Source organism: Histoplasma capsulatum, assembly GCF_000150115.1.
Source record: "Histoplasma capsulatum G186AR genomic scaffold supercont2.39, whole genome shotgun sequence".
NCBI classification, from domain to species: Eukaryota; Fungi; Ascomycota; class Eurotiomycetes; order Onygenales; family Ajellomycetaceae; genus Histoplasma; species Histoplasma capsulatum.
Genome location: NW_025544839.1, coordinates 1 through 27,411, shown reverse-complemented (window position 1 = coordinate 27,411; position 27,411 = coordinate 1). Strand labels below are relative to the sequence as shown.

The following is a 27,411-nucleotide window of genomic DNA, read 5'->3' as shown; positions in this document are numbered from 1 at the left end:
GGTCACGTCAAAGTTGCCAGGACTGGTCGATCCTCACCCAACCTCAGTCAACCTGACTCCGATAGCCCCCACGGCCGTCTTGAGCATTTTTCTAGTGCTTGTTTATCCTTTGTGACTGGTTACTCTCTTTTTCCTTTGTACGGTAGTTTAGAAAGTTTCCCTCTACCGAAATTCATTCTCCCTTTCAACTTCCAGCAGTGCTTCTGGGCCTTAAGACGACTTTTTGCCAAAATGGCGGACGAGATAAAAATCGACAAAGCCACGTTTTTCAATCGCCTATCTACGTTCTATTCAGCATGGAGGGCTGACAAACGATTGTCGAATCCAGTTTTTGGTGGTGTTGGGTCGATTGTGATCCTGATGGGGAAAACAGAAGACGCGAATTCCTTCCAAAAAAATAATGCTATGCACGTAAGTCTGATGCCGCATACTATAGTACTGGTATTCTCGTTTCCAACTTCGATCTAAGGAATTCTATCCTATCATCTAGTTCTGGCTGCTTGGTTATGAGTTCCCCGCGACTCTCTTCGTTTTCACAACCGAGGCTATGTATGTGGTAACAACTGCAAAAAAAGGTAACGCTATTATTAACGGCCCGGACATCTCTTTATATGCGGCCAATGCCTTTATTCCTAACTTGTATTTATGAAAGCGAAACATCTCGAGCATCTAAAGGGTGGAAAGATACCAGTTGAAATCCTCGTCACCACGAAGGACCCTGAGCAGAAAGCAAAGGTTTTCGAGAAATGCTTGGATGTCATAAAAAGCGCAGGGGTATGTTGTCCTTCTCTGTTGATAGCTGACTGATCTGTCCTAACACATACGCAATATACAGAAGAAAGTAGGTACATTGCCCAAAGATATGTCCACCGGCCCTTTTGTCGAGGAATGGAAACGTCTGTTTAGCGAAATATCAAAAGAGGTAGAGGAGGTTGATATTGCTCCCGCGCTGTCATCCGTTGCATTCGCCGTTAAAGGCCCGGAAGAGCTGGTAATCCGTTTCCCTCTCTGAACCTTCACAAAAATTTGTCCTGACTGGGTTTGTAGATCTCGATGCGAAACGCCTCCAGAGCTTGCAGCGGTCTCATGTCGGAATACTTTGTGGATGAAATGTCCCAGCTTCTCGATGAAGAGAAGAAGATAACTCACAAGGAGTTAGCAACTAAAGTGGACGCAAAAATGGATGATGCCAAATTCTTCAAGAAGCTTGCCAAACTGCCCCCAGAGTTTGATCCACAACAAATTGACTGGGCTTATGGCCCCATCATCCAAAGTGGCGGGAACTATGATCTTCGGTTTACTGCTGTTCCTGACTCCAACAACCTTCATACAGGTATTATAATCGCGGGGTTTGGTATTCGCTACAAGACTTACAGCTCCGTAATCGCACGGACGTTTTTGGTCGACCCTAGCAAATCTCAAGAGACCAACTATGCTTTTTTGCTAAGTATCCACGATGCTGTCATGAAAGATATCCGCGATGGGGCCGTGGCTAAGGACCTGTATAATAAGGCGCTTGGAATGATAAAGGCCAAAAAGCCAGAGTTGGAGAAGCATTTCCTTAAGAATATCGGTGCCGGAATCGGAATAGAATTGCGGGATCCCAATATGATTCTTAACGGCAAAAACAATAAAGTCCTTAAGAGCGGAATGACACTGTGTGTCATGATCGGCTTCACTGATGTTCAAGACCCGGACCCGAAGGACAAGAAAAATGAATCTTACTCCATGGTTATCACGGACACAGTTCGAGTTGGCGAAAGTGGTCCCCATATCTTTACGAAGGATGCAGGAATTGACATGGATTCAATCTCCTTCTACTTTGGTGACGAAGAAGAGACTGAGAAACCAAAAGTCAAAAGCGAAGCCTCAAAGTCTAGTGCTATCGCTAGCAAAAACATTACGAAGACTAAATTGAGAGCTGAGCGGCCAACGCAGGTAAACGAAGGCGCAGAAGCCCGTCGACGTGAGCATCAAAAGGAATTGGCTGCGAAGAAACTTAAAGAGGGCTTGGAACGTTTTGCTGGAACCACAGGCGATCAGAATGGGACATCACAGAAAAAGTTCAAAAGGTTTGAATCCTACAAACGAGACAACCAACTCCCCATTAAAGTTAAAGACTTGGCGGTATACGTTGACCACAAAGCCTCAACTGTGATTGTTCCTATTATGGGCCGCCCCGTTCCATTCCACATCAATACCATAAAAAATGCGAGTAAAAGCGATGAAGGGGAGTATGCATACCTGCGTATCAACTTCCTATCTCCTGGACAAGGTGTAGGTAGGAAAGATGACCAGCCGTTTGAAGATCCGTCCGCGCACTTCGTGAGGAATCTGACCTTGAGATCGAGGGACAATGACAGACTCGCGCAAGTTGCGCAAGATATTACAGAACTTCGGAAAAATGCACTCAGGCGCGAGCAAGAAAAGAAGGAGATGGAAGATGTCGTTGAGCAGGACAAGCTTGTTGAAATTAGAAGTACGATTGACTCCTTGTGTCCATTTCTTTTGCTGTTCGGTTATCCTAACAAAATCTGATTTAGATCGGCGGCCTGCGAAGCTTCCCGATGTCTATCTTCGACCTCCATTAGACGGAAAAAGAGTGCCAGGAGAAGTCGAAATTCACCAGAACGGTCTCCGATATCAATCGCCACTGCGTAGTGAGCATGTTGATGTTTTATTCAGCAACGTCAAACATTTGTTTTTCCAACCGTGCGCACACGAAATGATCGTGATTATCCATGTCCACTTAAAAACCCCTATCATGATCGGTAAACGGAAGACTAAGGACGTTCAGTTCTACCGGGAAGCTACGGAAATGCAGTTTGACGAAACTGGAAACCGTAGACGGAAACACCGTTATGGGGACGAAGAGGAGTTTGAGGCTGAGCAGGAAGAAAGACGCCGTCGACTTGCATTGGATCGAGAATTCAAGGCGTTTGCTGAGAAGATCTCAGATGCTGGCAGGGACGAAGGTGTTGACGTAGACGTTCCGTTCCGCGAAATCGGTTTCAACGGCGTCCCAAACCGCTCTAATGTGCTGATCCAGCCGACCACGGATGCGATTGTTCAACTGACAGAGCCGCCGTTCCTGGTGGTGACGTTGAGCGAAATTGAGATTGCCCATTTAGAACGCGTTCAGGTTGTTATTTTCTTTCCATTTCTGAATCTTGGAGTTTTTGTGGACTGACTAACCATAATAAAAACTAGTTTGGGCTCAAAAACTTCGATATGGTATTTGTTTTCAAAGACTTCCACCGACCTCCAGTTCATATCAATACAATCCCCGTTGAATCACTGGAAGGTGTCAAAGACTGGCTTGATTCCGTCGACATTGCGTTTTCTGAAGGGCCTCTCAACCTTAACTGGGGCGCCATTATGAAAACAGTCACCAGTGATCCGCACGGCTTCTTCGTTGACGGTGGTTGGTCCTTCTTAGCTCAGGACTCCGACTCGGAGGAAGAAGAAGAGGAAGAGGAATCCGCATTCGAGATGTCAGACTCCGAACTCGCCGCTTCTGATGAGAGCTCTGAAGATGATAGCGAGTTCGATGATGAAGCTAGTGCAGAGGCCAGCGAGGCATTTAGCGGCGATGAGGATGATGAAAGCGCCGGTGAAGACTGGGATGAGCTTGAGCGGCAGGCGAAGAAGAAGGATCGCGAAAGCGGTCTTGATGACAGTGAGAAGGGGAAGAAGCGGAAACGATGAACTCTCGCATCCCGATCTCCGTTGAATTTTTATGTTTTTTATTTGGAGGTGCTGGCGTTATGGGATAGTATTGTTTCACCACTCTTGCAGAAATCAAAAAGAAAAAGGAAAGGGAAGTAAGTGAAGTTGTGTTTATTTCTTGTTCATTATTTATTTTCTTCAAGATACATCATTGAAACAGATCAATGAGATGAATGACAGAAACTAAAAATATAATCAATTGAGGTGTTTATAATCAATCATTACGCTTTTTGTTTCCATCTGATTTCTAACTAGCTTTGATAAAAACTAGTTATGATTTTTTTTCATTTATTCTACAACTTTATTACTATCTCTTCTCTCCTCTCTCATTAAATTCCAGGGTGTAATTGATGACTCAGTAGTATGCATAGGATAAGAAAATATCAATGTTATTTTGGTTGTAAGGCAATGAATCATTAATCTAAAAAAAGATGGCTTGTGAGTCTCCGTCAGGTCTAAATCTTTCGAAACTAAACCAACCATCCACCTCCATCAGCTTACAGGCCGTTGGCTACCCTCCACCTCAGCAACAAACGACTTCCATCAGGTCTGATGTTTTCAAGGGTCAAAAATCAGCGATCTCCTATCCGAACATGGCCGACTTTGCCAAGAATAGGTCCCCAGTTGAGCTGAACTCAGCTCAGGGGACTCAGCTCAAGGGACTCAGCTCAGAGGGCTTACACGGTATATAAGCTGGCCCCCACCGTCTACAACTGACATTGTTCAAGGCAGGTTTTGCTCAAACCCTTTCGTCAGGAAACCTCTGACCATTTGCTCCCGGCCTCCTACCTTACTCTAGCCAGCCTTTAAGAAGAGGATCACGAGCGGAAACAGTCCTAACAATTGACCCTTGCGATCAGGCAAACATGTCTGGACATACTTGCTCGACTTACTTACTCGGTCTCAAAAGTGTTGTGCTGGTCGGACTGGCAACCATCATTGGCACTTTCTTTGTGAATTTTTACCGCGCGCGCATGCTGCTGATCGACCGGCGGAGAAGAGGCCTGGTAAACTCTCACCCATTCATGTTCATTTTTATGCTCCCCCCAAACCCAAATCTATAGCTAAACAAACCCCTTAAGCCCGTCGCTCCAGGCCATTCGTTTTTATTTGGCCATCTCCTTTACCTCAAAAAGATTCTTGACCGCTTGCCAAGGGATGCTCACTATCAGCTTGGCTTCGCGACGATTGCTCGAGAGCAGTTCTATGAGACTGGCGCCTTCTACATGGACCTCTGGCCGATGAGCGGGTTGCTCTTTGCTGTAGTCTCACCCAAGATTGGTATGGAGATCACACAACAAAACCCTAGGCTTACATCTGAGCGCCCTAAACAGCTGCGTCAGTTCCTTAAACCTATTACCGGCGGCTCCACACTTTTCGACATGGAAGAGAAAGAATGGAAGCCATGGCGTGGAATTTTTAACAAAGCGTTTCATAGCGATCGAGTCATGTCCCTCGTGCCTGGCATTGTGCAGGAGGTATTAGTCTATGCCCAAACCTTGCGTGGCCTAGCGGAGACCGGAGAATTGTGCTTTTTAGACCCAATCACGCTTCGTTTCACGATCGATGTAATTGGGAAAACAATCTTGTAGGCGTGTTACTTTTTTGTTCATGTTTTTTTCGAATGTAGCAGTATCCAGGGGTTTGCAAGCGCTGAAAATTTGCCTAGGAATAGCTCGTTAGGTGCACAGAGAGGCTATAATGCTTTAGCAGACGGCATGCTGAGCCAGATCCAGTGGCACAACTCGAATGCGGCCATCAATCCTTTCAGCCGGCTCAACTTTTTGCGCTACTTTATCCATTGGAAAAACGGCCGGCAGATGGACCGATACATCGGTGCTGAGCTTGACAAGCGGTACGCAGAGTACCGGGCTGACCCGAATGGCACAAATTCCAAGTCAGTGATGGACCTAGTCCTCCAGGCGTACGTGGACAAATTCTCTCTGCCTCCGGAGAAGCTTGACGCCAACTTCCGTGCTTTCGCGATCCACCAGATTCGGCTCTTTGTCTTCGCAGGACACGATTCAACGAGCACTGTCATCTGCTATTGTTTCCACCTCCTTCATAAGAACCCAGAGGCACTTGCCCAGCTGCGTGCAGAACACGATAAAGTGCTAGGTCCCAATCCGGCTGCAGCAGCAACAGTCATCAGGGAGAACCCTCGCGTGGTAAACAGCCTACAATACACCCTTGCCGTCATTAAAGAATCAATGCGCTTTTTCCCGCCTGCAGGCGCTACCCGTGCGGGAAAGCCGGGCATCAATGTGACAGATGATGCCGGTAACCCTTGTCCAACAGAGGATGCTATGCTATTGGTCCTGCACAGTGAAATGCAAACTTCGGAAAAGTACTGGGTGAAACCAGATGCCTTCTTACCGGAACGTTGGCTCGTTCCCCCTGACCATGAGTTATACCCTTGCCCCGGAGCCTGGCGTCCCTTTGAACTCGGGCCGAGAAACTGCGTTGCACAAGCATTGTCGCTCATTGAACTGCGCGTCATTCTCGCATGTTTGGTTAGGACCTTCGAGGTTGTGCCAGCCTACGATGAGTGGGACGCCAGCAATTCAATGAAGGGGTCGAAACACTACCGAGGCGAGCGGGCGTATCCAGTTGAAAGCGGAGCTGCACATCCAACGGCGCAATATCCTTGTCATGTTCAGCTAGCACAATAAAATACCGGTTTTGCTCTCTGCAGAGCTTGCTCTCCTATACATTCCAGAGAGATTTTTTCTCATACGAATTCTGAATTCTGCCAAAGTCTTTATGTGGAAGAGCATATCTCCAGCCCATCCCGCTCCGATGCTGAAGAACCAGATTTCCTCTAGGTATGGGATTTGACCAACAAAGTCCAACATTTATTCATATCTTTAGCGAGCCTTTTTTTTAGGGATCTATATGCCTATTAGCCTCATGGCCCGGGCCGATTTTGACTGGAAAGTAACGTGAGAATGTTACTCGGGGTCTTATTTACAGTGTTGCCTCTCGTCAGAACAAAAAACATTGAGAGATGCTTCATTTGCATAATTTATAGCAATTATAACTTCAGTGATGAACTTTACAGATGTATTTTTTGCCATACTGAAACAATGTCACCCCTTTTTCTTTTATAGTAGTCAATGATGCATGCAATTCACAACCAAGTACAGATTTGGAATTTAAATCCCATTCAAAATGTAGCCTTTAAAATTAATCATTTTGCAGTACACTTTTAGCCATATTACACTATGACTTCTAATAATAATGAGTTTTATTCTGAAAAACATCGTTTCCCTTTAAAAAATTGTGTCATATCATAAGCAAGAGAAAAGCGAAAGACAACATTAGACAACAAAATGAAGCCCACAACCAACTTGCCTAGACATACATAAATTTAACATGAAGGAAAAAATGAAATGCACAAGGTATTTTCAGCTATTGTCCAAAAATGAAAAGAAGAAGAAGAAGAAGAAAGAAACGCCATGTCCTAGAATTCTCAGTGGTATTCGACCCCTTTGTAATGAATAGGAAAAAAATGCAAAAAAAAAAAAAAAAGATCGATAACAAAGGAAGATAGGCAAAACTCAAATTTTCTACAGTTATTAATCAATAAATCACGACCTGCCGCCGAACCGGGGCTCACGGCCAGTTGTGGTGGCTGTACTAGGCTGTTCGTTATTCCACGTCAGATATGTGTGGTCACCAAGTTTCCTGTTGACAAAGAGTATGTTAGGTTAGCAAAGAGAGATAACAGTAGACGTTGTTGGCATTATGGAGAGAGGTAGATAGAAAAGTAGGAGTAAGGGAGCCGGAGAGGAAGAACGGACCGTGGCTTAACTAAATGTGCCAGCGTGAACAATGCGCCGAGAATGATGCAAATCCCACCAACGACTACGTATGCAATTCCCATGAATGGGTTTTTACCACCCACCACAGTATTTGTGGACAAAACGATGGATTTCGTCCCTCCGTAACGGGTGACCGGGAAATCTGGTAGTAAACATGCCTGTTAGCCAACAACGAAATAGATGGTGAAGTAAGAAAGGGGAGGAATAAGCCAGAAATCGACAGCAAGGAAGGGGGCCGGGCGCACTGCTATCTATGTCAATCCGATAACTTCCAGCTTTCATAACATCTTTGTCATTTCTCATCGCCAGTTTGCTGAATGTCGGTAAACCTGCCGTTCTCATCCACACCTGGAGTTCTTCGTACTCATGCAAATCAGGGGGAGGAGTCTTATTGTTGTAGCCATCGGGATACCGCTTCCGCCAGTTGGGAGGAGGCCAGACCTGTTCTGGCTTGTATTCAGTCTTCCCGAATAATTGCTTGTCGCTACTCCACGATATTCCCTTGTTGGTCATTTCATAGAACTGGTTGTCCACTGTCCCAAGGAGAGCGGGGGAGTAGAAAGTGTCATTGAATACTGAGTTCGCAATGAGGCCACAGGGGTAATACGCCTTTTGAGTCTCCGGGTCAATCCTGAGCGGGTCGCAGGGGCTCCCGTTTATCGTGCTATTGGGGAGAGCCTTGCCCTTGAGTTGGTCCAAGTCCAAGGACTTAACATATCGTCTGTGGTTTTGGTAAAAGTTGGTGAGACGGTAATAGAGGAATACCGAGGGTCCGATATCATTTGGAATCTCGAAGTACAGCGAGCATACGGTGGTGTTCACTGGTGCGACGCCCGGAAAAGTTCTATTTACGTTATCTAGGCGCTTCCAAGACGGCCTATCAATATTTCGGGACCGAAATGACGAGCTGTAGCTCCCTGGGTTTATAGGCTGAGCTTCACCAAGTGGAGCTTCGGTGGCGCAGTTCGTGTAATCGATAACCACTTCTTGCACCTATCCCACAAGATCCGCATAAGTAAGCAATCGGTCACGGGCAGAGGCAAAACCCCCGAAAACAACAAAAGTATAAAGGGATATATTGCGTACTGTAGAACTAGCCCATATCAGAAGGCCTCCGATCGGTGCGAATATGACTCCAACAATGAAGAATAAAGGAAGAACGGTTTTCGGAGTTAGGATAGGCCTGCCGGAACAGCCGCGTCAGTGATTTATGGCTCAGGATGTCACAACGCAGTCCCGGCAAGTAAAGAGTTGTAGCATGGGTACTTACTGCCATGCCTTCAAGCGTTGTTGCCGGAATGCCGTGTCTAAGAAGCACCGCAATATCATTTGTTAGCTGGATGTTGGGGCCCGAATTATCTGAATGTAACCTGCTTTGGGGACAGGACAGAATGAGAGGTCATGGTGGGGGGATATAGGGATTGAGGCATTATGCGCACTTGCTGGTCTCCGGCTCTTTTGTTTCTTCTCATCTCCAGCATTTCGAGGATCCTGTTCGTCTACAGAATCCGGTTCTGAGGGTGCCATGGCTGCGGTGATCGTGGCAGTGAAGACTTGACGAGGGCAGAATGCCTGTTGACCAACTTCTTCGGTGGACTTGTTTGGAGTTAGTGGGGATCTTATGGTTCATCTAACGGGTACTTCGTTCTTCCGTCAGATTGTGCAATCCTGTCTGAGATGGTAGAAATGTTGGTGGCAATGACGGTAAGAGGTCGTCGTGGCCCTCGTCGTGTTTAGAACAATTAACTAATTGATGGTTGCGTATGTGAAGGGCGGCTGTGACAATGACGCTCCTGCTTATTCATCCACCAACCTGAAAACGCTCACTTCTACTCACGCAGTGTAGTTGATGTTAACTACCAGTGCAGCATAAATGATGCCATTTGCTTTTTCGTAATTTTACCAAGAAAAAATTTATTCCAATGAATGAGGAATGTTAGCTATCCAAGCGAGGAATACCAACAAGGCTGTATGATATATCGTGGATCATGGTGGCGCTGTCCCCCTTGTCCCTCCAGGTAAATCAATCAATCAATCACCAACAGACCCAAATTCCAAGATCGCTGCCAATCAGCATTGCACAAGGTGGATGACAAGAGCAGACATGCGCATGTGTTTTTGCAGCTTTCGCATTTTCAGGCCTATGCTATGGGGTGTGCTATGCTGTCCTAATATACTACTGAATTGAAGGAATAATATCACTTCACTTCTAATAATGCAGAGTAGTCAGGGCCGAAACAGCCAGCGTAGATGATATAGTAGATTATAGTTCTTGATTCCCAACTGCGCAAGATATTGGCTGATTCAAAGAAAGAATCTGATCGTATTGGGTATTGGGTATTTCAAATGCTATGAACCAAGCCAGTCCAAACTGGTGGTAAACCATGATGATAGTGAAAAGCGAAAAATGGAAAAATGAAACATGAAACATGAAAATCATGGACCTGTAAGCATTCTGAACAGTCCGTCAAGTTACCAACCAACCAACCACCCAGACAGGAAGACAGAAAAATTAGGGTCAAAATAAAATGCCCAACATTAACGCCACTCCCATGTATGTACATACATGGACATACATGACCTAACAAAGAAAATGTGAACGAATGCCATATGGTAAGTGGTATGAAAAATCCCCCAATGGTTGAACCAACCCTTCCCACCAGGTTCCCTATCCGTTTCCTGTCTCCCTCTGCCCAAAAAGAAAAAAAAAAAACAAGAGGAAATATTCCCGTAAATGCGAGTCAAAGTCAAAGGATGCGCCCCATGGAAAACGATAAAAAAAAAGCGAAATCATCAGAGTCACAGAACAAATGAATGAAAATGCAAAAAGAGAAACAAAGGAAAACAGAAACAGAAAAAGCAAAAGACCAAAATTGCCCTTTCTCCCTAGACCATCATCAAACGTAAGTGCAAACATGCCATGAAGAACAAGGCTTAGGCCGGCTGATACCTGCTCCACATAACAATAGTAAAATGAGGGTCCCGGCCAGAATATTTGATAATTAAAGGAAAAGAAAGCCAAAACGACAATAGAGAGAAAAAGGAGAGACGTAAAACGAATCTTTGAAAAAGAAAAAGGCCATGATGCAAAAGGTATCTGAAACCGAAACGAAACGTTGCAATCCTTCAAGTCGTTAAAAAAAAAAGAGAGAGAACCATATCATGTAAAGACGTAGGTTTGCCGAAAATATGAGCCGTTCCCCGTCCATAAAGTATCAATCTATCCCACAACTCTTCTCCCGAGCTTCAATTCAACATTTAAATTGTTCTTGTTCTTGTTGGTGTTGTTGCTGTAGCCCACACTGGACGAGGCACTGACTCGAGTAGAGAAGAGGAAGGGAATGTATGTGGAACTCATCACAGATACTGTCGAAAGTACTCTGGTTTGAACCATCCAACCTTTTCGTAGGCGGTCCACAACTTGCTTGCCTTGTTGACATCAATTTTGCAAGCCTGCTGAGCATCCGTTTTGCGGAATTCTTTGTCGATGCGGAGAGCGTTGAGGCGTGCTTCGAAGATGCGACGTTTGCTACAGAGATAGGTAGCACAGGAAAGGCGAAGAGTAGCGGCAAGGCTCACTTCTGCAGGGTCGATTTGGTGCCGGTCTGGGTCGTTGCTAAGATCCAGCATCTGGCCTTTCCAGTCCGCTTTCAAGCCCTTAGTGTTCCCGTAAAGGGTCTCTATGGGAGGACAGTAGTCAGGCAGAGATCTGTAATCAGTATCATCGCGATTGGTCCCAATAACACGAGTAGGCTTGGGTGTTGTTGAAGTGGCGACATCGAAAGAATCGTATACTCGCTGCCTGGGAGTGGGTTTGGAGGTGCGCCTTGGCCGGGGCCGTGGGGCTCGTACGCCACCGATTGGACTCCGCTTTACTGGAGGTGCTGGAGCGATCTTTTTCAAGTTCGCGGCTGTCTCGTAGCCCACCCGTTTGGTCACTGAAAGTTGACGGTCCAAGAATTCCCTCTCCTTCATCGCCCAGGCACCAGGATTCCGATTGTACTGCCTTCCGACAATGGGAACACAGGACAAGGCAAACATGTATTCTCTGCGGGTTGGTTTATTCTTCTTGTCTTGGAATCTCAGCATCTGGCTCTCCATGTGTTTGTCGACGAGGTGCTCAGCGACAGTGGCCAATTGTGGGCCAAACAGTGGCTCACCATGCAGGATATCGGATTCATTGTTGGGGAACAGAACTGGATCCTTGGATGAAACGGCAGATGCATCACTCTCGATCTGATCGTCGACGTTCGACCTTTGTTTCTTATTCCCTGTGTACGGAGTGACGGGTGGCGATGGTAGGTCCATCTCGGACTGGGTGCGTTTTCGATGGCTAGAGATGGGGGGAAGTGTGTTATTCTCATCGAAGGAAGACTGCTTCGACGTGCACGGTGACAGCGCCCGAGTGAAACTGTCCAGAGGCTTTGTCTCTGGCGGCGACATTAAGCTGGATACAGGGGGTAGACGGTTCATGATGCTGTATATGCGTATACACAGACAACAGTGCGGTATGTATTATGTATTTGGATGTTGGTGTGCGAAGGGGAGAGGGGGATTGTTGTGGGTACTACTAGTATTGAGTTGTTGGTGGACGGCGATAGGCGAATTGGGATGACGGAATAGGCCGAATTGAAATGGTAAGGCTTTGTGTCGCAGGGGGAGAGTAGATTTGTGGAGTTAAAAAGGAAGAAGATGATAGAAGAAGGCAAATTGATCAAGAAGAAGAAGAGCGAAAGGAAAGATAAGAAGAAGGATGATAGTTTCTGGTCAGAAGAAGAGAGAAGAGAGAAGAAAGAAGAAGGTTCAGTTCACGGAAGAGTGACGTTGTTGGGTCTCCGCCGCCCCCCAAGGCAGAAGAAATAACGACGCACTACGCAGGACGTGCGAAGGCGACCAGCGGATGGGCTGAGTGAGGTGCTTGAGGCCTGACCAGTGACCAGTGACCGGGCGAGTGACCAAGAGCAACAGGCAAACCAGCCAACCAGGGCTGCGAATTGGCCTCTGCGAGGGAGTTCGGGGATGTGCCAGCCGCCCAATGGCAGAGGCTACAGCGGATCTGGGCGGCGGCTGATTTGTCAGACCTGGTGACTGGTGACTGGTGACTGGTGACTTGACTTGGGCTTGGGCGACTTGGGCGACTTGGGTGACTTGGATGGCGGCGTCCACGGGTCGTGTGCGGATGGGAGTGGCAAGGGGCTGTTTGGCTGGTTGGCTGTTTGTGAGCTGGTGACTGGGCTGACTGGGGCTGGTGACTCCCTGGGAAAAACTATTATTAATAATGAATGAACTCTCCGGACGGAGTTCTCGCTGTGTCTTTTGGCCTTTCCAGGGTTCCGAAAACCCAAAGCCGGAGTTAGGCTGCCAAATCTATCCGACCAGACGGTAGCGGTAGCCAATGTGCGCACGGCGGTGGTGATGTAATAATATAGTATGAACCCAGTTAACGAACCTTTAGTTAACGGGTTATGTTAACAATGTGCACAGAGTTCCGCAGTTTGGAAGTCTCGTCAAGTACGGAGTGCCTAAAAATGGAGTCTGGAGGATCGACGAGGCTGTGGGGTTTTGCCTAGCTTGGAACCCGGGAGGGGGGGGAATGATTACTACTGCTGCTAATAATAATGGTAAAAATATCGATGGATGTCGGTGCGATGATTCAAGGTGGAAATACAAGGGATGCACAGACACAGCAGGTGAATGGATAGATGTGGATTGACGGAGTGGAGGGAGCATGTATGTATGTATCGTATTCAGAAATAACCCGTGGAGGGGAGAGATATTCAATTTGAAGGGATGAGTGTTCCAGTTAGTAACTATGTAAACGAAGCCGCGGGCCAGGATTCAAGGAAGCATGTGGTCAAGCAGTGAATGCTGCCGACGAGGAGGATTTCCGAAGGAATTGATTGATGCTCAACTCTTCTTGTTCGTAGATTATATTACTATTGATTGATCCTTATTACCCTTCATTTGATTCAGGCTAGAGCTGTTTGTTGCTTTGCTGCTTTGTTGCTTTGTTGTTGTCTTGTGGGCGGGGGCCAGCCAAGAGGGACAAAAAAAGAAAAAGGCGCACGGGAAGTAAATTGTTCTTTGACGGAGGGCAGTCACCTAGACTACCTTGACCGGTTATATCGCTACCTGGTTGTTGATGACTCGGAGTGATTCATTCATCCATTGTTCGTCGGTTTCAGGTTCTTTGGCTTTCACTTTCATCGATGTCGCTGTTTGAGCTGTTTGGGCTGTTTGCTGTTTGCTGTGGACAAAGGTCCCTGCTGCTACGGAATGAAGAAATGACTGATGGGACAAAGTTGGATCCGGTTTGAGAATCAGCAGGGCAAAACGGTCGAGGAGCCAGGATTGCCCGAATTGATCGCGGGCGCGAAGTATAAATAGATCTAAGTTTGGGATCTTCCAACTCTAATCGGTGGGTGATGTATTATTGTGTTGCCTCCCCCAGCACTCTCTGTCACTAGCCTAGCAGTTAACCATCAACAGTACGGGGTAGCGTGATTCTTCTCTCAACTTCCCCCTCATCCATCTCTCGCCCAGGTTCCCGTGGATGGTCACACCTCGCAACTGATCACAGACACCAGGTCACTCGCCCAGTCCTCGCTCCACGCTGCGCATCTCGGTCCGTCAGCTGCTGTGGTCAAGCGAACCCGCTTCTGGCCCAATTGACTTCGCCCATTGGCCGCCCACACCTCCTCCTTTACCTCCTCACCTACCCGCTTCCTTGATCAATCAATAATCTTCATGAACAAATAAATACATTTCAACAACAACAACAACAACAACAAACCCACGACGCTGTTGCAAGATGAATCTAACTGTGGGGAAATTCTTTTTTCTTGTCCGTTGCAATTGCACGCGTTCTGCGGCAATAAAAATGACCGCATCTTGAATGGCCAATGGAGCCCGTCAACGGGCACTAATTATAGTGTCATTTGCCATTCGCCATTGACTCGTTACCTTATCTCTCAGCGAGCTGTAAATATCGGAGTAGACATATACATATATATATAAATATAATATCAGCCAATCGCCGAGGAAGAAGAGAAAGGTCAAAAAATCAAGATACAATTGCACTGCACTGCACTGCACTGCATTTTGAATGAACTTTTGTGGATAACTTAACTTCGCTGCTGTAAAGGCTAGCAATCAATATATACATCATCGATAGCTTTACTCCCGTATATCATTCGTCAATCCGCTTCTAAGGCAAACTGGCAAACAAATTTATATCAATCATAAGGTGTTTTGGTCTAATTGAGTTATACTGAATGGGATTTCCTTCCAGTATCGTCTATCCCCGTACGGATGAAAGAATTATAATGAGAGCTTAATTTTGAAGTTTGTGATATTTATTCTGATATATATATATACGGCTAGCTCGACACTGACAAAAATACAACAGCGATTTAAACCGGAATTGGATCATTTGAAAACCGGAAAATTCAAGAACCTGAAGAATTGAAGCTTGGAGGATACATAGCTAGAGCTGGCACTGCGAGGGTTTAACCGTAGAATAACATGCTTGGCTTGGCTTGTTTGCACTGTTTACATCCGTTCCCGTTGTTTGTTTTCGAAAAGCGTATCTCCTGTCTATTTTCTCCCACCGCCTCATAGCCTGTCCTGATGCAAAGGCCGAGATGTTGCCTATGAACAGGCAATGATGGACTCCCATGAACCGGTGGGTCATAGGTACGCAGGGGAGGATACGCGATCCACAAGCAAAAAGGAGCTCTCAGGATGGTACTGCTATGGGTGGGCCGCCGAGGTGTTTACGGTCTGTGCTATGGGTGAGTCCCTTCATCCCAGCTGCCATTGACGATGAGAACATGGCAACCATCCGCAGCGGGAGGGGAAATCCCGTGCATTTTTTATTTTATGTATAACTCACCTTTTTTGGCCTTCGAGAACTAATGGATCGCTGAAACACATAGGGTCCTTTCTTCCCATCACCCTGGAGCAGATGGCCAGGGATCGAGGAGTTCTCCTTTCCGATAAATCCACGCCGTGCAGTGCTACTTGGGGCACGGCATCTGATTTACCCAGTCCTACTGCCTCTTCTCCGAACGGTCCTCATTCGCCCAAAACTAGCCAGTGCATCATTTATTTCCTAGGAATGGAAATAAACACCGCCAGTTTTGCGATGTACACATTTTCGATGAGCGTATTAATACAATCCCTGCTTATCATATCCATGTCTGGAGCGGCGGATCACGGCGTCTACCGCAAGACATTGCTCTTGGTTTTTGCTGTCGTGGGGGCGGTATCAACCATGCTCTTTCTGGCTGTTGTCCCACAAGTTTATTTGCTCGGTGCGTTGCTCGCGATTGTCGCCAACACTTGCTTTGGTGCCTCATTTGTTCTACTCAATTCCTTTCTGCCTTTGCTTGTTCGCCATCACCCCACCATTCAATCAACTCCGGTTCGTCGTTTGCTTGATAGTGGTTATGATGATGATGATGTGCATTCTTCCAATGCACTTGTCGAGCCTGAATCCAGCGAGAGTCTCCCGCCCGATCTGTCACCCACATTGCCACTACTTCAGGACGATGCCACTGTGCCCGTTGACGACTCTCAGCTCAAATCCTCAAAAATATCAGCAGAGCTCCAGTTATCAACAAGGATTTCCTCTAACGGGATTGGCATTGGTTACATCGGGGCGGTTATTTTACAAATAGCGTCAATCCTGATCATTGTTGCCACTGGCTCGACGACGTTCTCTTTGCGGTTGACTCTCTTCGGAATTGGATTGTGGTGGCTGCTCTTTACGATCCCAGCTGCTATGTGGCTCCGCCCTCGTCCCGGACCGCCTCTTCCTAGCTCCGCTAGAGATAGTAAAATGTGGCCATGTGTTAGTTATATCACGTACGCATGGAAGTCCCTCGGGCGTACAGCCCTGCAGGCCCGCCATCTCAAGGACGTTCTTATCTTCCTGGCGGTGTGGTTTCTTCTTTCCGATGGCATTGCCACCGTGAGCGGCACTGCTGTGTTGTTTGCCAAAACGCAACTGGATATGAAACTTGCTGCCCTTGGCCTGATCAACGTAATAGCAATGATCTCGGGGGTGTGCGGCGCCTTTTGCTGGAACTATCTCTCACGGCGGCTACACCTTCGGGCCTCACAGACCATCATCGCTTGCATTTGTGTTTTTGAGCTCATTCCCTTCTACGGGCTTCTCGGGTTCATCCCGGCGATTAAACGGCTGGGTGTATTTGGGCTCCAGAAACCGTGGGAGATGTACGTGTTGGGGGCCGTTTATGGCTTGGTGATGGGTGGGTTGTCTTCCTACTGTCGCAGCTTTTTCGGAGAGTTGATACCGCCGGGGTTCGAAACGTCCTTTTATGCATTGTATGCCATCACCGATAAAGGGTCGAGCATTTTCGGCCCCGCGATTGTTGGCCTGATTACTGATAGATACGGAGAGATTCGGCCTGCGTTTGGGTTTTTAGCGGTCCTAATTCTCATCCCGTTACCGCTGATGTTACTGATCGATGTCGACCGCGGGAAACGTGATGCTGCTTTCCTGGCCGATGAGTTGGAAGGGAGGCGTCGGGAAACTTTATAAGAGACTATTTCGTAGCACGCAATTTATACTATCCATAGAACAAACACTTTATATATGGTCTCACTCTCCCTTCGGTTTTTTCTACGTGCTGATTGGGTTAAAAGAATAGGTTTAAGCCCAGTCGGCAAATTTTAACCCTTTCAGTGCCTTCCTCACGGATTGCTCTAAAGGCCGGCCCAGCTGAATTTTGGCTAATTACTGGCCGTAATACGTAACCTCAATAAATAACCTGTGCACGGGAGCCAGGCTCCTCTTGCAAGGTTATTTATTATTAGCATTCCGCATGATATTGAGGGGTATAAACGTCCAAAAATTTCCTGGTGTTTTCTTTTCTCCTGCTGACCGCTGTCTTGTTCAGATGTTCTAAGTAACGGAATGTGGAATTTATCGATTATAATTTATTCCCTATTGTGTTGTGACTAAAAGAATCTAAAAACCGACGAATAGCCTAGCTAAGAGGGCCGAAAAAGCACAAGAAGTGAAAAGCGACGAAGGGTTCCCATGATCCTTCTCTGGAAATACACCAATCCATCTTAGGCCGAGTTTCCCCCCCCCCATTCAACAATAAAAACTCCACGCTGAAAAAGCCCAGATAGTAAAATTTACAAGTAAAAACAATGTGGTGGTGATGATAATATATCTCTCTCCCTCTGGTAGTGTTCCATGCTCTTTCCTCGCTGGATCTCTACAGCTCCCGATAGTCACTTGGCCTGATTCGCTTTTGCCTCGCCTGGTGTCGATGTGGATTCACCGGTTGGCGTAGATACGCGTTGTCTTCTTCCTTCGCGAAAGGCCGTCCGAAACTGGTTCGCTGCTGGTTCGAGAAGTTCGCCACTCCGATGTTCTGTTGGTAAGGTGGCCGCTGTGGCAGATGATTGGGAGGTTGGTTCATGAAATTCATATTCATATTCATATTCATGTTCATATTCATGGGCATTGCGCCTGGGCCAGGGCCGAAATTACTTAGCCCATATCCCCCAACTGCTGGAACCATTGCCTGGTTAAAGTTGTTCATATATTGCCCGTTTGGCAGGCCAAAATTCATATTATTATTCGCCATTTGATTCCATCCATTTTCGGCTTGTGCATATCCGTTGAGGAGAGGAGCAGGGGTATTTACACCGCCAATAAATCCGGACATTGCCATCACGTTATTTGGCGCAAAGCCGGTCATTGGGAATGGTTGAGCAGATGGAGAATTAAAATTTCCAAGGGGTAGTTGCTGATGGAACGGTGACGGAGAAAATTTGTTATAGGGCTCTGGTTTCTGGTTGTGATGGATGGTAGTTTGGGGTTGGCTGTCGTTTGATTTCTGCTTTTTCATTGCCGGTGGGGGAGCAGCAGGTTCCTGCTTATTATTGCTCTCATCCTCTTCTCCTGCAGACCTTTTTTTCGGATATGTTGGACTCGATTGGGTTGGTAGTTTTGGGGAAGAAGTGGACTCGTGTTTTTGGTTGGCGAGTTTTGAAATAGCTCTTGGAGGGGATACGGTGGACTTGTCGCTAACAGATTGCTCTCTCTCCTTCTCCTGTCTCTCAGCTTTCTCTTTTTGATAATCCTTCAGCTTATCCATGGCCTCTTCGTCCACTGTTAGATTGTCTATCAATACGCCTTCCGTAGAACAATTAGGGCAAACAAAATCACTTTCGATCAATGCATTTGTGATACAATCATTGCAATAAGTTTTTTTGCAGCATGGCGTTCTCGTTGGCTCTAGTAACAATCGTTTATCAATTGGACATTGTAAACCTCGCGCCTGTATCTCTTTGTTCCCTTCAGCTGCTGCAAATTCAGCTGCGGCTGCAGCAGAAGCTTTAGCTTTTTCCTGGTACAATTCCCATGACGCCTTGTCTGGCTGGGCAACCACGAAGTCACCATCCGCATTTACCATCACTCCGGAAAGCTTCGAATCTTCATTTGCTCCATCCAATGCCAAGGAATCAGGCTTTTCAACCTGTTTCTGGAGGGATCGGGGTATTCCCGTTGATCGTTTGACTCGATAACGACCATCGAATTTAGGATCATTATTGGTGGGACACGCTTGTATCCAATGTCCTATGAATATTAAAGTTAGCCTGTTTAAAATATATAGTTACTGATAATTGCGTACCTTTCTCTCGACAACGGTAACACAAATAGCCTGGTGGTGGAGGGTGATCAGGAATATTGACAGGTTTTGCTCTGTTTCGGTTAAATAGAACTGGAGTAGCACTGTTAACAGGGTTTTGTCAGTAAGTGAATAGAGTCAAAATAAATAGTATTTAAAGGTGGCTGTTGCGTCTCTTACTTGGCCATTTCATTTTGTTGTTCCTTCCATTGCGTTTCTTGCAAGCTAAATAATGCTTTGATCTTTTCATCTTCAGATTGCGCAGTATTCAAGTCGGTAATATTGTTTATAGTTGTGCCTCCACCGTTAGGTCGGTTGGATAAAGGGCCGTCAATCCTGGCGGAACTACGAGCGTTCACTGGCATTTTACCAGAGACATAGCGTGCAGCCCCACCCTTCCCGGGTCTTGCAGCAGGAAGCCTGCGGGCGATTACAGACGTGGATCGTGGGACAATGGTTGTATCGTCGTCGTATTCTATGCGAGCAGAGTTAGGTCCGCGGCGTCAAACTTTGGCAAGGTACACACGACTGTTTATTGCGACTTACCTTCGTTGGTATCTTCATTATAAATTGCGAGTTCGAAATCACTTCCATCGCCTAGTCGGTTTTGATTGATGATTTCTCTTTTCAGCTCAAAGACTGATATACCCGTGCCATCAAACGTTACCCTCGAGGGTTCCTTCTGAGATTTGAACTTGAAATGAACAGAAGAAGTCATGGTAATTGATGGGAAGAGTTAACAATGGACAATATTTTGGATTAGGGAGCTGAGATCAATGTAGGCAGTGTCTAAACAATGATACCAATAATGCACTGTCCCGACTGGTTTCAGTTTCGCCAACCACACCACAAATGTGAACTTATTATAAAGTCCTTTTGAAGATCGATTTATTGAGTAAGGAGATTGGGGATGCTAGGGTGGGACTGGAATAACCTCAACTGGATTATGTTTGTATCGATAAGTTGATAGGATTTTCTTGCAGTAAAAAAAAGAGGGAATCAACGAGATGTGAGATAACCCCAGAACAACAATAAAAGGATTTGTACATAAAGAGGTATTCGCGTGGGAAGGATAATAAAGCTTTCGATTGTCTGTCACAACCTAGCAACACAATAACGATAATAATTTTTTTTTGAAAGCCAGCTGGATCCCAATACCTCGTACAAGCCACCCGATGTTTATGAGTTTTTTTGAAGATGACCTCGAGTGCAACTTTCAAAAACTGTAAATGTGATTGGAAAAGACAGGCCGCAACTTAGGTACAACGAAGACAAAGTAGGTGGACGTATGGCGGTGAGACAAGTGAAGATTAACCGAACGGATTACTGTACATTTGCAAGTCGAGCGAAGTTATTCAGTCACAAGCAGTCAGTAGGGGAATGTAAAATGGCGCAGGTGATCATTAAAGAGAGCCGAGATGATGAAAAGGATGCAGAAAGGATGTTGACGGAAGAGAGAGGTGCGGATGGGAGATGGAAGTTAATGTTCAGAAGGCGAAGTTTCGAAGTTGGAGCTTGGGCAAAGGAATTTTCCCCTTTAGTCAGCAAGGGGCGATTCTGTTGGCCCTAGTCCTATCACGGACTAGCGCACGGCACATATATGCTCCACCACACGTGATTACCCCTATACGGCCTATAGTTAATCCTCTCTGTCCAATATCGATTCTTAATCCTTGCAAATGCCAAGACAATTGCAACTTCTCTGGAAGCCAAGTCGTTGAGAACCTCAGTCTACTAACCGTGTTGTTAGCGCCAAAAATCACGCACCCCACAAACAAACCCGCCTTAACAAGCAAGGAACTCTGACTCAGAGATACCCCTCCTGTGTTGGGGGGATTGGATTGGGTGATTCGTACCCTCTACGGCGTAAACCACCACGGCGCTGGTGGTGATTGAGCTCTTTTGCCCTAGTGGCCTAATATCCTGTTCCACCATCGAATCAATGATTATGGTATGGATTTGGGCGGCAAGGGCAGCATCCACCTATCCCATAAAAGAACGATCCTCAAAACCAGGGAGCCTCAGCACGCCACCAACAATGAAGTGGTTGGCGAACGAGGCACGATGAGCTCAGTGCTGCCTTGTATGGCTTTTTTGATGAGGGAATGGCTCTGGCGACGCCTCGAGCCCAAGGCAACATTGCAGACAGCGAATTTGTTGAGGAATATTTAACATGGTGAGTCCGCACATCATTTGTCTCTTTCGATCAACTTCCAATTTCAAATTCTCATTCAAACAGAAGCAAAGGCCCTCAGAAAATCACAAACATACTCCGCAATTGTAAGTTCATTCGTTGAGAGATATATGATTGAACCTCTTAATTATTCTGTCGATCGCACTGCCCCTTTAGCCCGCAACTATTATAACCTAGAACAAAGTAAGTTATCTTTTTAAATGATGTTTAGAGCTGTAGAGCAGACCATTAATTCTATAAATACAGATTGTCTCCTCTTCGAGCTGCCTTTCCTTTCAAAACTACATCTCTCGCATGACGATCCGCTTCGTGTGGAGGTCCTCTTTGCAATATTCAATTTTAATCAACTTCCCTCACTCTCACGCAATGTGCGAATGGGCTTGCAAGACATACGCAGCTTGTACGCGTAATCCCAAACATATGCATCACGAACACATTATCTTTTGTACACTCACGAGAAGGGATGCAAATGACCCATGTCTACCTGCCACTGGGTTTCTGAGGGATCTCCCATTGGTTCTCGATGTGCAAGACACAAATATAGCAGGATCCTGTCCCCCCTGTGCTGGAACAACACCAACTAATTCCTCTGACTAGACTGCTTGTCTTCCCCCCAATTCAGAGAAGCAGATCGCTGGGAAACCTGCTTGCGAGCTATCTCTCCAAGATCTCTAAATGTACTTAAATATAGTTAGCTAGCTTTGTTAAGTTGTAGATGAGGGTAAACACACAATGAATCAATTCCTGAGACTTTAAAGACTTCAAGGTCTAACTCATTAAGATCGACATTTGGATGTGTTTTGCAGTAGAGATCGAGAACAAGATATAACCGAGTAGAAGGAGAATTGCTACATATATGTGTATAGTAGTCATCCAGAGGTTGGATATCTCGCCATGTAAAGAAGGAGTTGATGATTGTGGAAGGTTTTTGAAATGGTTGTTCACGATATCCAAGGATTATCCGCACCGGAGTAGCCTGACTCATTTCGTCCCAAGTGTAAGAAGAATTGCTGATATAGCTTGTAAAGGCAGTATTATATCAGAGATAAGAAAAGGTATATTCCTCCAAGAATCTGAATCACAGACACACAGAGAGAGAGAGAGGAGGGGGTTTCCAAGTTCTTGGATTGAGGCATCATATGATTACGTAATCGCGCAACAGCCACAAAGCCATCGCAGATCAAGACACCGCTATCTAGCATGAATTGCTAGCGATTTGGCATATGTAGGTCGAATTTCATCGTTTGAAAACAATAGAACTTTGGTATATTTTTTGACAGGTGAGTATATATAACAACAGTACTATAACATTACGTATAAACTCTGCTCATGCCTCTTCAACTGTTAGACCCGCATGCTGGATTCTTGTCTCGTTTTCGCCGCTATTGTAAGCAATGTATCAATGCATCATAATTCGGGAAATCCTAAACTAGCCAACCAGCCCTACACACGTCTCTTTGATCCAGACTAGGAGACAACCCTTCTGGACTTTTGCCAGCCTGGTCTCGTTTCAGCCCACTCTGCTCATCCATGAATCAAGCATATATACATATCAAAAGACCTGCTTCCCGCTATAACCTTTCCCAAGACTTCTATACTCAAAGCAAACCAAAATGATTTCCACCGGTATTGCTCCTTCAGAGCTTGACGGCGATGTTGGAACCGGATGGGTGTTTTTGTAGTGCCGCTGTAAAGCCTTCTCAGGCTCAAAATCACGCTTACATCGGCTACAAGTTCAGGCTCCTTCCGCTCGGGGCTGAGAAAGCGCAGCCAAGGTACGTGTGGGAGAGCTACAGTCCCTGAAATCAAATCTGAATGCGCTGTTCTGACCTTTGCAGATGGTGAAAAGTGGATTACAGGCTAAAAGAAAGACTCACAATCGGATTAATTTCCAAAAGGCTGGAAAGCCAGAAATGCAGAAATGCAGGAAAAGACAGGCAGAGTCCCCAGAAAATACTGGCTCACCCATCATTTTCAAGTTATTAAAAATCATGACCATGCGCCTTCAAACAGTCTCACTTCCTTCTAATGTTCTGCATTATCTGCCTATATATATCTTCTGAATCCTTCCACAGACGGTTTTGCGATATTGTATCTCTTTCCATTCAATCATGGCATACCGACCGTCGGACCATATTAATAAGCCCGACACAGAGAATAAATGCGCCAGCCCCCACCAACAACGGCGTAGACGAAAGGAGACTCTGCTGGGGAAGTTACATGCCTATTGCCTAGAGTGCTATAGCGACGTTGACCTGGTGCTTGCTGAATACCCAATCCAGAAGTCCTGCGGCAAGCAAACACCCCCAATACATTTTAGTGCAGTTTCCAGTGGCCAGACAGCTAAAACCTAAGTGTGATCAGAGGGATCTCTCACGAATGTGGAGCAATCGAAAGGCCACCCTGGCAGGATGCTTAAGCAGTACCACAGAGACTGTAATAGTGAATTTTTATTTCCATCTCGGAGCATGCGGTGGATCAAGCAACTCAGAAAAGATGGCAACTCTCCTTTCAAGTATTTAGAAAACGACTTGTGAAGAATGAATCTGAACCCTTCCCTCCATTAAAGGAGGAACTGGCATGAAGAATGCTGTTTTTTATTGCTTTTACTCACAGCTTTTATAGAAGAAACATTATCCACCTCTGGTTCAAATCACATTGGAGAACTGTAACAGGCGTGCCACCAATTAAGCAGAAGTTACTGATGTTGTGGATTAAACCATTCATACTGCCTGCACAGTTCATATAATCTGTTCCAACAGCACTATCAATGGACTTGACACTATTCTAATAACAGTTTATAAATCAATTAAAAAAAGAAAGAGAAGAAAGATTAGAAGAAGAAATTGTATAAAAGGATTCTTATAGAAGAAGAATTGAGATAAAAGAATATCAGAGATCACACTGCAGTGAAGCATAGAGTAAAAGAATGTTAAAAATTATACAGAGAAATTATTAGAGACTATATAAGTACAGAGCAGAATCATAAAAAAAGAGATGTTTTATAAGTATATAAAAGTATATAAGAGGATAAACAGATGATAAAGAATTGATTGTATAAGTTAACTATTAATAAATACTAACTTATCACATTATTTCTCTCTACTGAGATGAGTAAGAATTCATAAATATTAAATACAATAGTATTTTTTATAATGAATGTGGGTTCTCAGATTGAACAATTATATTCTATTTATTTAATAAAGTATTTATAATAACAGTGATTGATTCTATCATCAAAAATTGTTTCAATTTCTTATTCAAGTTCATTGTCTTTTTCTATAATAACAGATAATTGTCAGTCAAAAATCTTTTATAAAAAGAATAGATTCTCAGCTGTGAATTGAAATAGATTTATATAAAAAACATTATAAATATTAGATAGAGTGTTTAATTGATAGTTGTGAATATCTAACACTTCTATTACTATATATTTGATGTGATAATAATTCAGTGTATACAAGAGATAATTTGTTTTCATATTTTTAAAATCTAATCAGATTTTATCTTTTATACTGTAATAAATTGCAGAACTTTTTCTGATATTTATTTAATTTTTATATAATAGATATATCATCAATTAAGCAGATATTATTAATATTATAGATTAAACTGTTTATATCATCTGTATAGTTTATACAATTCATTTCAATAACACTATTAATAAACTTGACACTATTCTAATAACAGTTTATAAATTGATTAAAAAAAGAAAGAAAAGAAAAATCAGAAGAAGAGATTATATAAAAGAGTTTTTATAAAAAAAAAATTGAAATAAAAAAATATTAAAAATTATACTACAGTGAAGTACAGAGTAGAAGAATATTAAAAATTATATAGAGAAATTATTAGAAACTATATAAATACAGAACAGAATTATAAAAAGAGAGATGTTTTATAAATATATAAAAGTATATAAAAAAGTGAATAGATGATAGAAAGTTGATTGTGTAAGTTAACTACTAACAGATATTAACTCATCATATTATCTCTCTCTATCAGAATAAATAAGAATTTATAAATATTGAATATAACAATATTTTTTATAATAAATACAGATTTTCAGATTGAATAATTGTATTCTATTTATTTAATAAAATATTTACAGTAACAGTGATTGATTCTATTGCTGAGAATTACTTTAATTTTTTATTTAAATTCATTGTTTTTTTCTACAATAACAGATGATTATCAGTTGAAGATCTTTTATAAAGAGAATGAATTTTTAACTGTGAATTGAAATAGATTTATATAAAAAATATTGTGAATATCAGACAGAGTATTCAGTTAATAATTATAAATATCTAATATTTTTACTACTGTATATTTGATATAACAGTAGTTTAATATATATAAAAAACAGTCTATTTTTATATTTTTAAAATTTAATTAAATTTTATTTTTTATATTATAATGAATTATAGAACTTCTTCTGATATTTATTTAATTTTTATAATTTTATTAAATATTAGTTATTGAAACTTCAGTTTATTTATAAATTTTTTTAAATTTATTAATTATATTCTCTATCATCTATACAGAACTGTAGATGTATATAATTTTTTAAAGAATTTCAGAGAAGTTCAGAATCTCTAAATTATAACTATATAGAAAAAAGAATAGATTTATATCTATTATAATAGAATTTTGATTATTTATAACAATCTCAGTATACAGTAGTAGATTATTTCAGTTATTTTATATATAGTTGTAGAACTTTCAGAAAATGTTTTTAATTGTCTGTATTATTCTCTCAGTGATTTTATTAATTTTTAAGTAATATACTATTAACAACTTTCACTCAATTCTCAGTAGCTGATATATATAAATTCAAAGTGTACTTATAAACTGACTATTTTTATCTAATATAATAAATAAAGATAGATTATATATACAATAGAATGAGTTTCTGATGAAGATATCTACAATAATTTCAATATTTATTTTATTACAGAACTGCAGTATTATATTCTTATTGAAATAATTAATAATAACTAGAATATTTATAGAATTATTATTCTTAGATAAGAAAACTGTAAAATTAATAGCTATATTATATCAAGTTTATTTGAAAACAGACAGAGATTTTAGTATTTCTTTTTAATATTTATATTATACTGTTATTGAGCTGTAGTAATTGTAATTATATATAAATCAGTATATATTCTTTAATATATCTGATCAGTAGAATTTTTGAATGATAATATTATATATAATTTTATACTTTGAATATTCAGTTATTAATAAATTATAAATATTTTATATAATCTATATTTATAAAAGTTCTGAATTAGAGATTTATTATCTATTTTAAAAATATAGACAGTTGTTATTATTAATTAAGTATACTGAGATATCTATTTTTAAATATATATCTGTAAAGAATCAAGATATTTTGTTTTATGAAGCTTTTATAGTCTATTATCAGAATTTATTCATCTCTATTACTTATTTTTATTATTCTTCAAATGAAGATTTCTGAGCTCAAAATAGATTAATATATATATAGAAACTATTTAATTATATAGAACTTTCTATAATTATAAGATTAATTAATTAATATTCTCAGTGTTTTTATCTATTATCTAGATTATCAGAGGGTATATTTTATTCTCTATAAAATAGAGTATTTATAAAAGTGTTTTCTGTCTCTGATTAGTAATAGATTATAAATAAAAAATAATTGAGAAATAATAATCAGTGTATATATCTCTTTGTGAGCTTGCAAATAATTATAAAATATTCTAAGTTTTTATAATTAATAATAATCTTGAATTTCTCAATATTTATGAGCTCAGATTTTCATTCTTCAAAATATTATATAATTATCAGAAGCTTTTTATCATAAATTTTATAGTTATATTTAATAAATAATATTTTCTTTGAGATGAAGATATAGAGTTATAGAATATTTTTATTATTATATTATATCAGTGCTTTATCTACTATATAATCTGAAATATCTGTCTTGAGAATTGTATATTTAGAA

The 27,411-nt window shown here is 42.8% G+C and overlaps 9 protein-coding genes across 9 annotated transcripts; 4 read left to right on the top strand and 5 right to left on the bottom strand.

Annotated features, from left to right (window-relative positions):
* Window positions 1–231: 231 nt before the first annotated feature.
* HCBG_09201 (transcription elongation complex subunit) lies at window positions 232–4,015 on the top strand (the record flags this gene model as incomplete). The annotated part of the gene is made up of 7 exons (XM_045436250.1): window positions 232–344; window positions 437–549; window positions 653–774; window positions 836–991; window positions 1,048–2,479; window positions 2,544–3,142; window positions 3,211–4,015. 7 exons carry the CDS (start codon window positions 232–234, stop codon window positions 3,706–3,708), a joined length of 3,033 nt encoding a protein of 1,010 aa, XP_045283045.1.
* Window positions 4,016–4,322: 307 nt separating this feature from the next.
* On the top strand, window positions 4,323–6,401 carry HCBG_09200 (sterigmatocystin biosynthesis P450 monooxygenase StcS; the record flags this gene model as incomplete). The annotated part of the gene is made up of 3 exons (XM_045436249.1): window positions 4,323–4,413; window positions 4,825–5,317; window positions 5,399–6,401. 3 exons carry the CDS (start codon window positions 4,323–4,325, stop codon window positions 6,399–6,401), a joined length of 1,587 nt encoding a protein of 528 aa, XP_045283044.1.
* Window positions 6,402–7,319: 918 nt separating this feature from the next.
* Window positions 7,320–9,300, bottom strand: HCBG_09199 (LEM3/CDC50 family protein; the record flags this gene model as incomplete). Its single annotated transcript, XM_045436248.1, has 7 exons — window positions 7,320–7,416; window positions 7,533–7,695; window positions 7,799–7,866; window positions 7,918–8,546; window positions 8,640–8,736; window positions 8,824–8,860; window positions 8,993–9,300. The coding sequence occupies 7 exons, from the start codon at window positions 9,078–9,080 to the stop codon at window positions 7,320–7,322; spliced, it is 1,179 nt and encodes a 392-aa protein (XP_045283043.1).
* Window positions 9,301–10,910: 1,610 nt separating this feature from the next.
* Window positions 10,911–12,026, bottom strand: HCBG_09198 (SWIRM domain-containing protein; the record flags this gene model as incomplete). Its single annotated transcript, XM_045436247.1, has 1 exon — window positions 10,911–12,026. The coding sequence occupies one exon, from the start codon at window positions 12,024–12,026 to the stop codon at window positions 10,911–10,913; it is 1,116 nt and encodes a 371-aa protein (XP_045283042.1).
* Window positions 12,027–12,356: 330 nt separating this feature from the next.
* On the bottom strand, window positions 12,357–13,517 carry HCBG_09197 (uncharacterized protein; the record flags this gene model as incomplete). Its single annotated transcript, XM_045436246.1, has 4 exons — window positions 12,357–12,809; window positions 12,930–13,002; window positions 13,069–13,162; window positions 13,511–13,517. 4 exons carry the CDS (start codon window positions 13,515–13,517, stop codon window positions 12,357–12,359), a joined length of 627 nt encoding a protein of 208 aa, XP_045283041.1.
* A 1,674-nt stretch (window positions 13,518–15,191) lies between these two features.
* Window positions 15,192–17,180, top strand: HCBG_09196 (uncharacterized protein; the record flags this gene model as incomplete). The annotated part of the gene is made up of 2 exons (XM_045436245.1): window positions 15,192–15,333; window positions 15,491–17,180. The coding sequence occupies 2 exons, from the start codon at window positions 15,297–15,299 to the stop codon at window positions 17,119–17,121; spliced, it is 1,668 nt and encodes a 555-aa protein (XP_045283040.1).
* Window positions 17,181–17,806: 626 nt separating this feature from the next.
* Window positions 17,807–19,946, bottom strand: HCBG_09195 (retinoblastoma-binding protein; the record flags this gene model as incomplete). Its single annotated transcript, XM_045436244.1, has 4 exons — window positions 17,807–19,176; window positions 19,232–19,332; window positions 19,409–19,703; window positions 19,775–19,946. 4 exons carry the CDS (start codon window positions 19,944–19,946, stop codon window positions 17,807–17,809), a joined length of 1,938 nt encoding a protein of 645 aa, XP_045283039.1.
* Window positions 19,947–22,002: 2,056 nt separating this feature from the next.
* Window positions 22,003–22,407, bottom strand: HCBG_09194 (uncharacterized protein; the record flags this gene model as incomplete). Its single annotated transcript, XM_045436243.1, has 2 exons — window positions 22,003–22,093; window positions 22,154–22,407. 2 exons carry the CDS (start codon window positions 22,405–22,407, stop codon window positions 22,003–22,005), a joined length of 345 nt encoding a protein of 114 aa, XP_045283038.1.
* A 668-nt stretch (window positions 22,408–23,075) lies between these two features.
* Window positions 23,076–23,776, top strand: HCBG_09193 (uncharacterized protein; the record flags this gene model as incomplete). Its single annotated transcript, XM_045436242.1, has 3 exons — window positions 23,076–23,197; window positions 23,272–23,452; window positions 23,498–23,776. 3 exons carry the CDS (start codon window positions 23,076–23,078, stop codon window positions 23,774–23,776), a joined length of 582 nt encoding a protein of 193 aa, XP_045283037.1.
* Window positions 23,777–27,411: the final 3,635 nt, after the last annotated feature.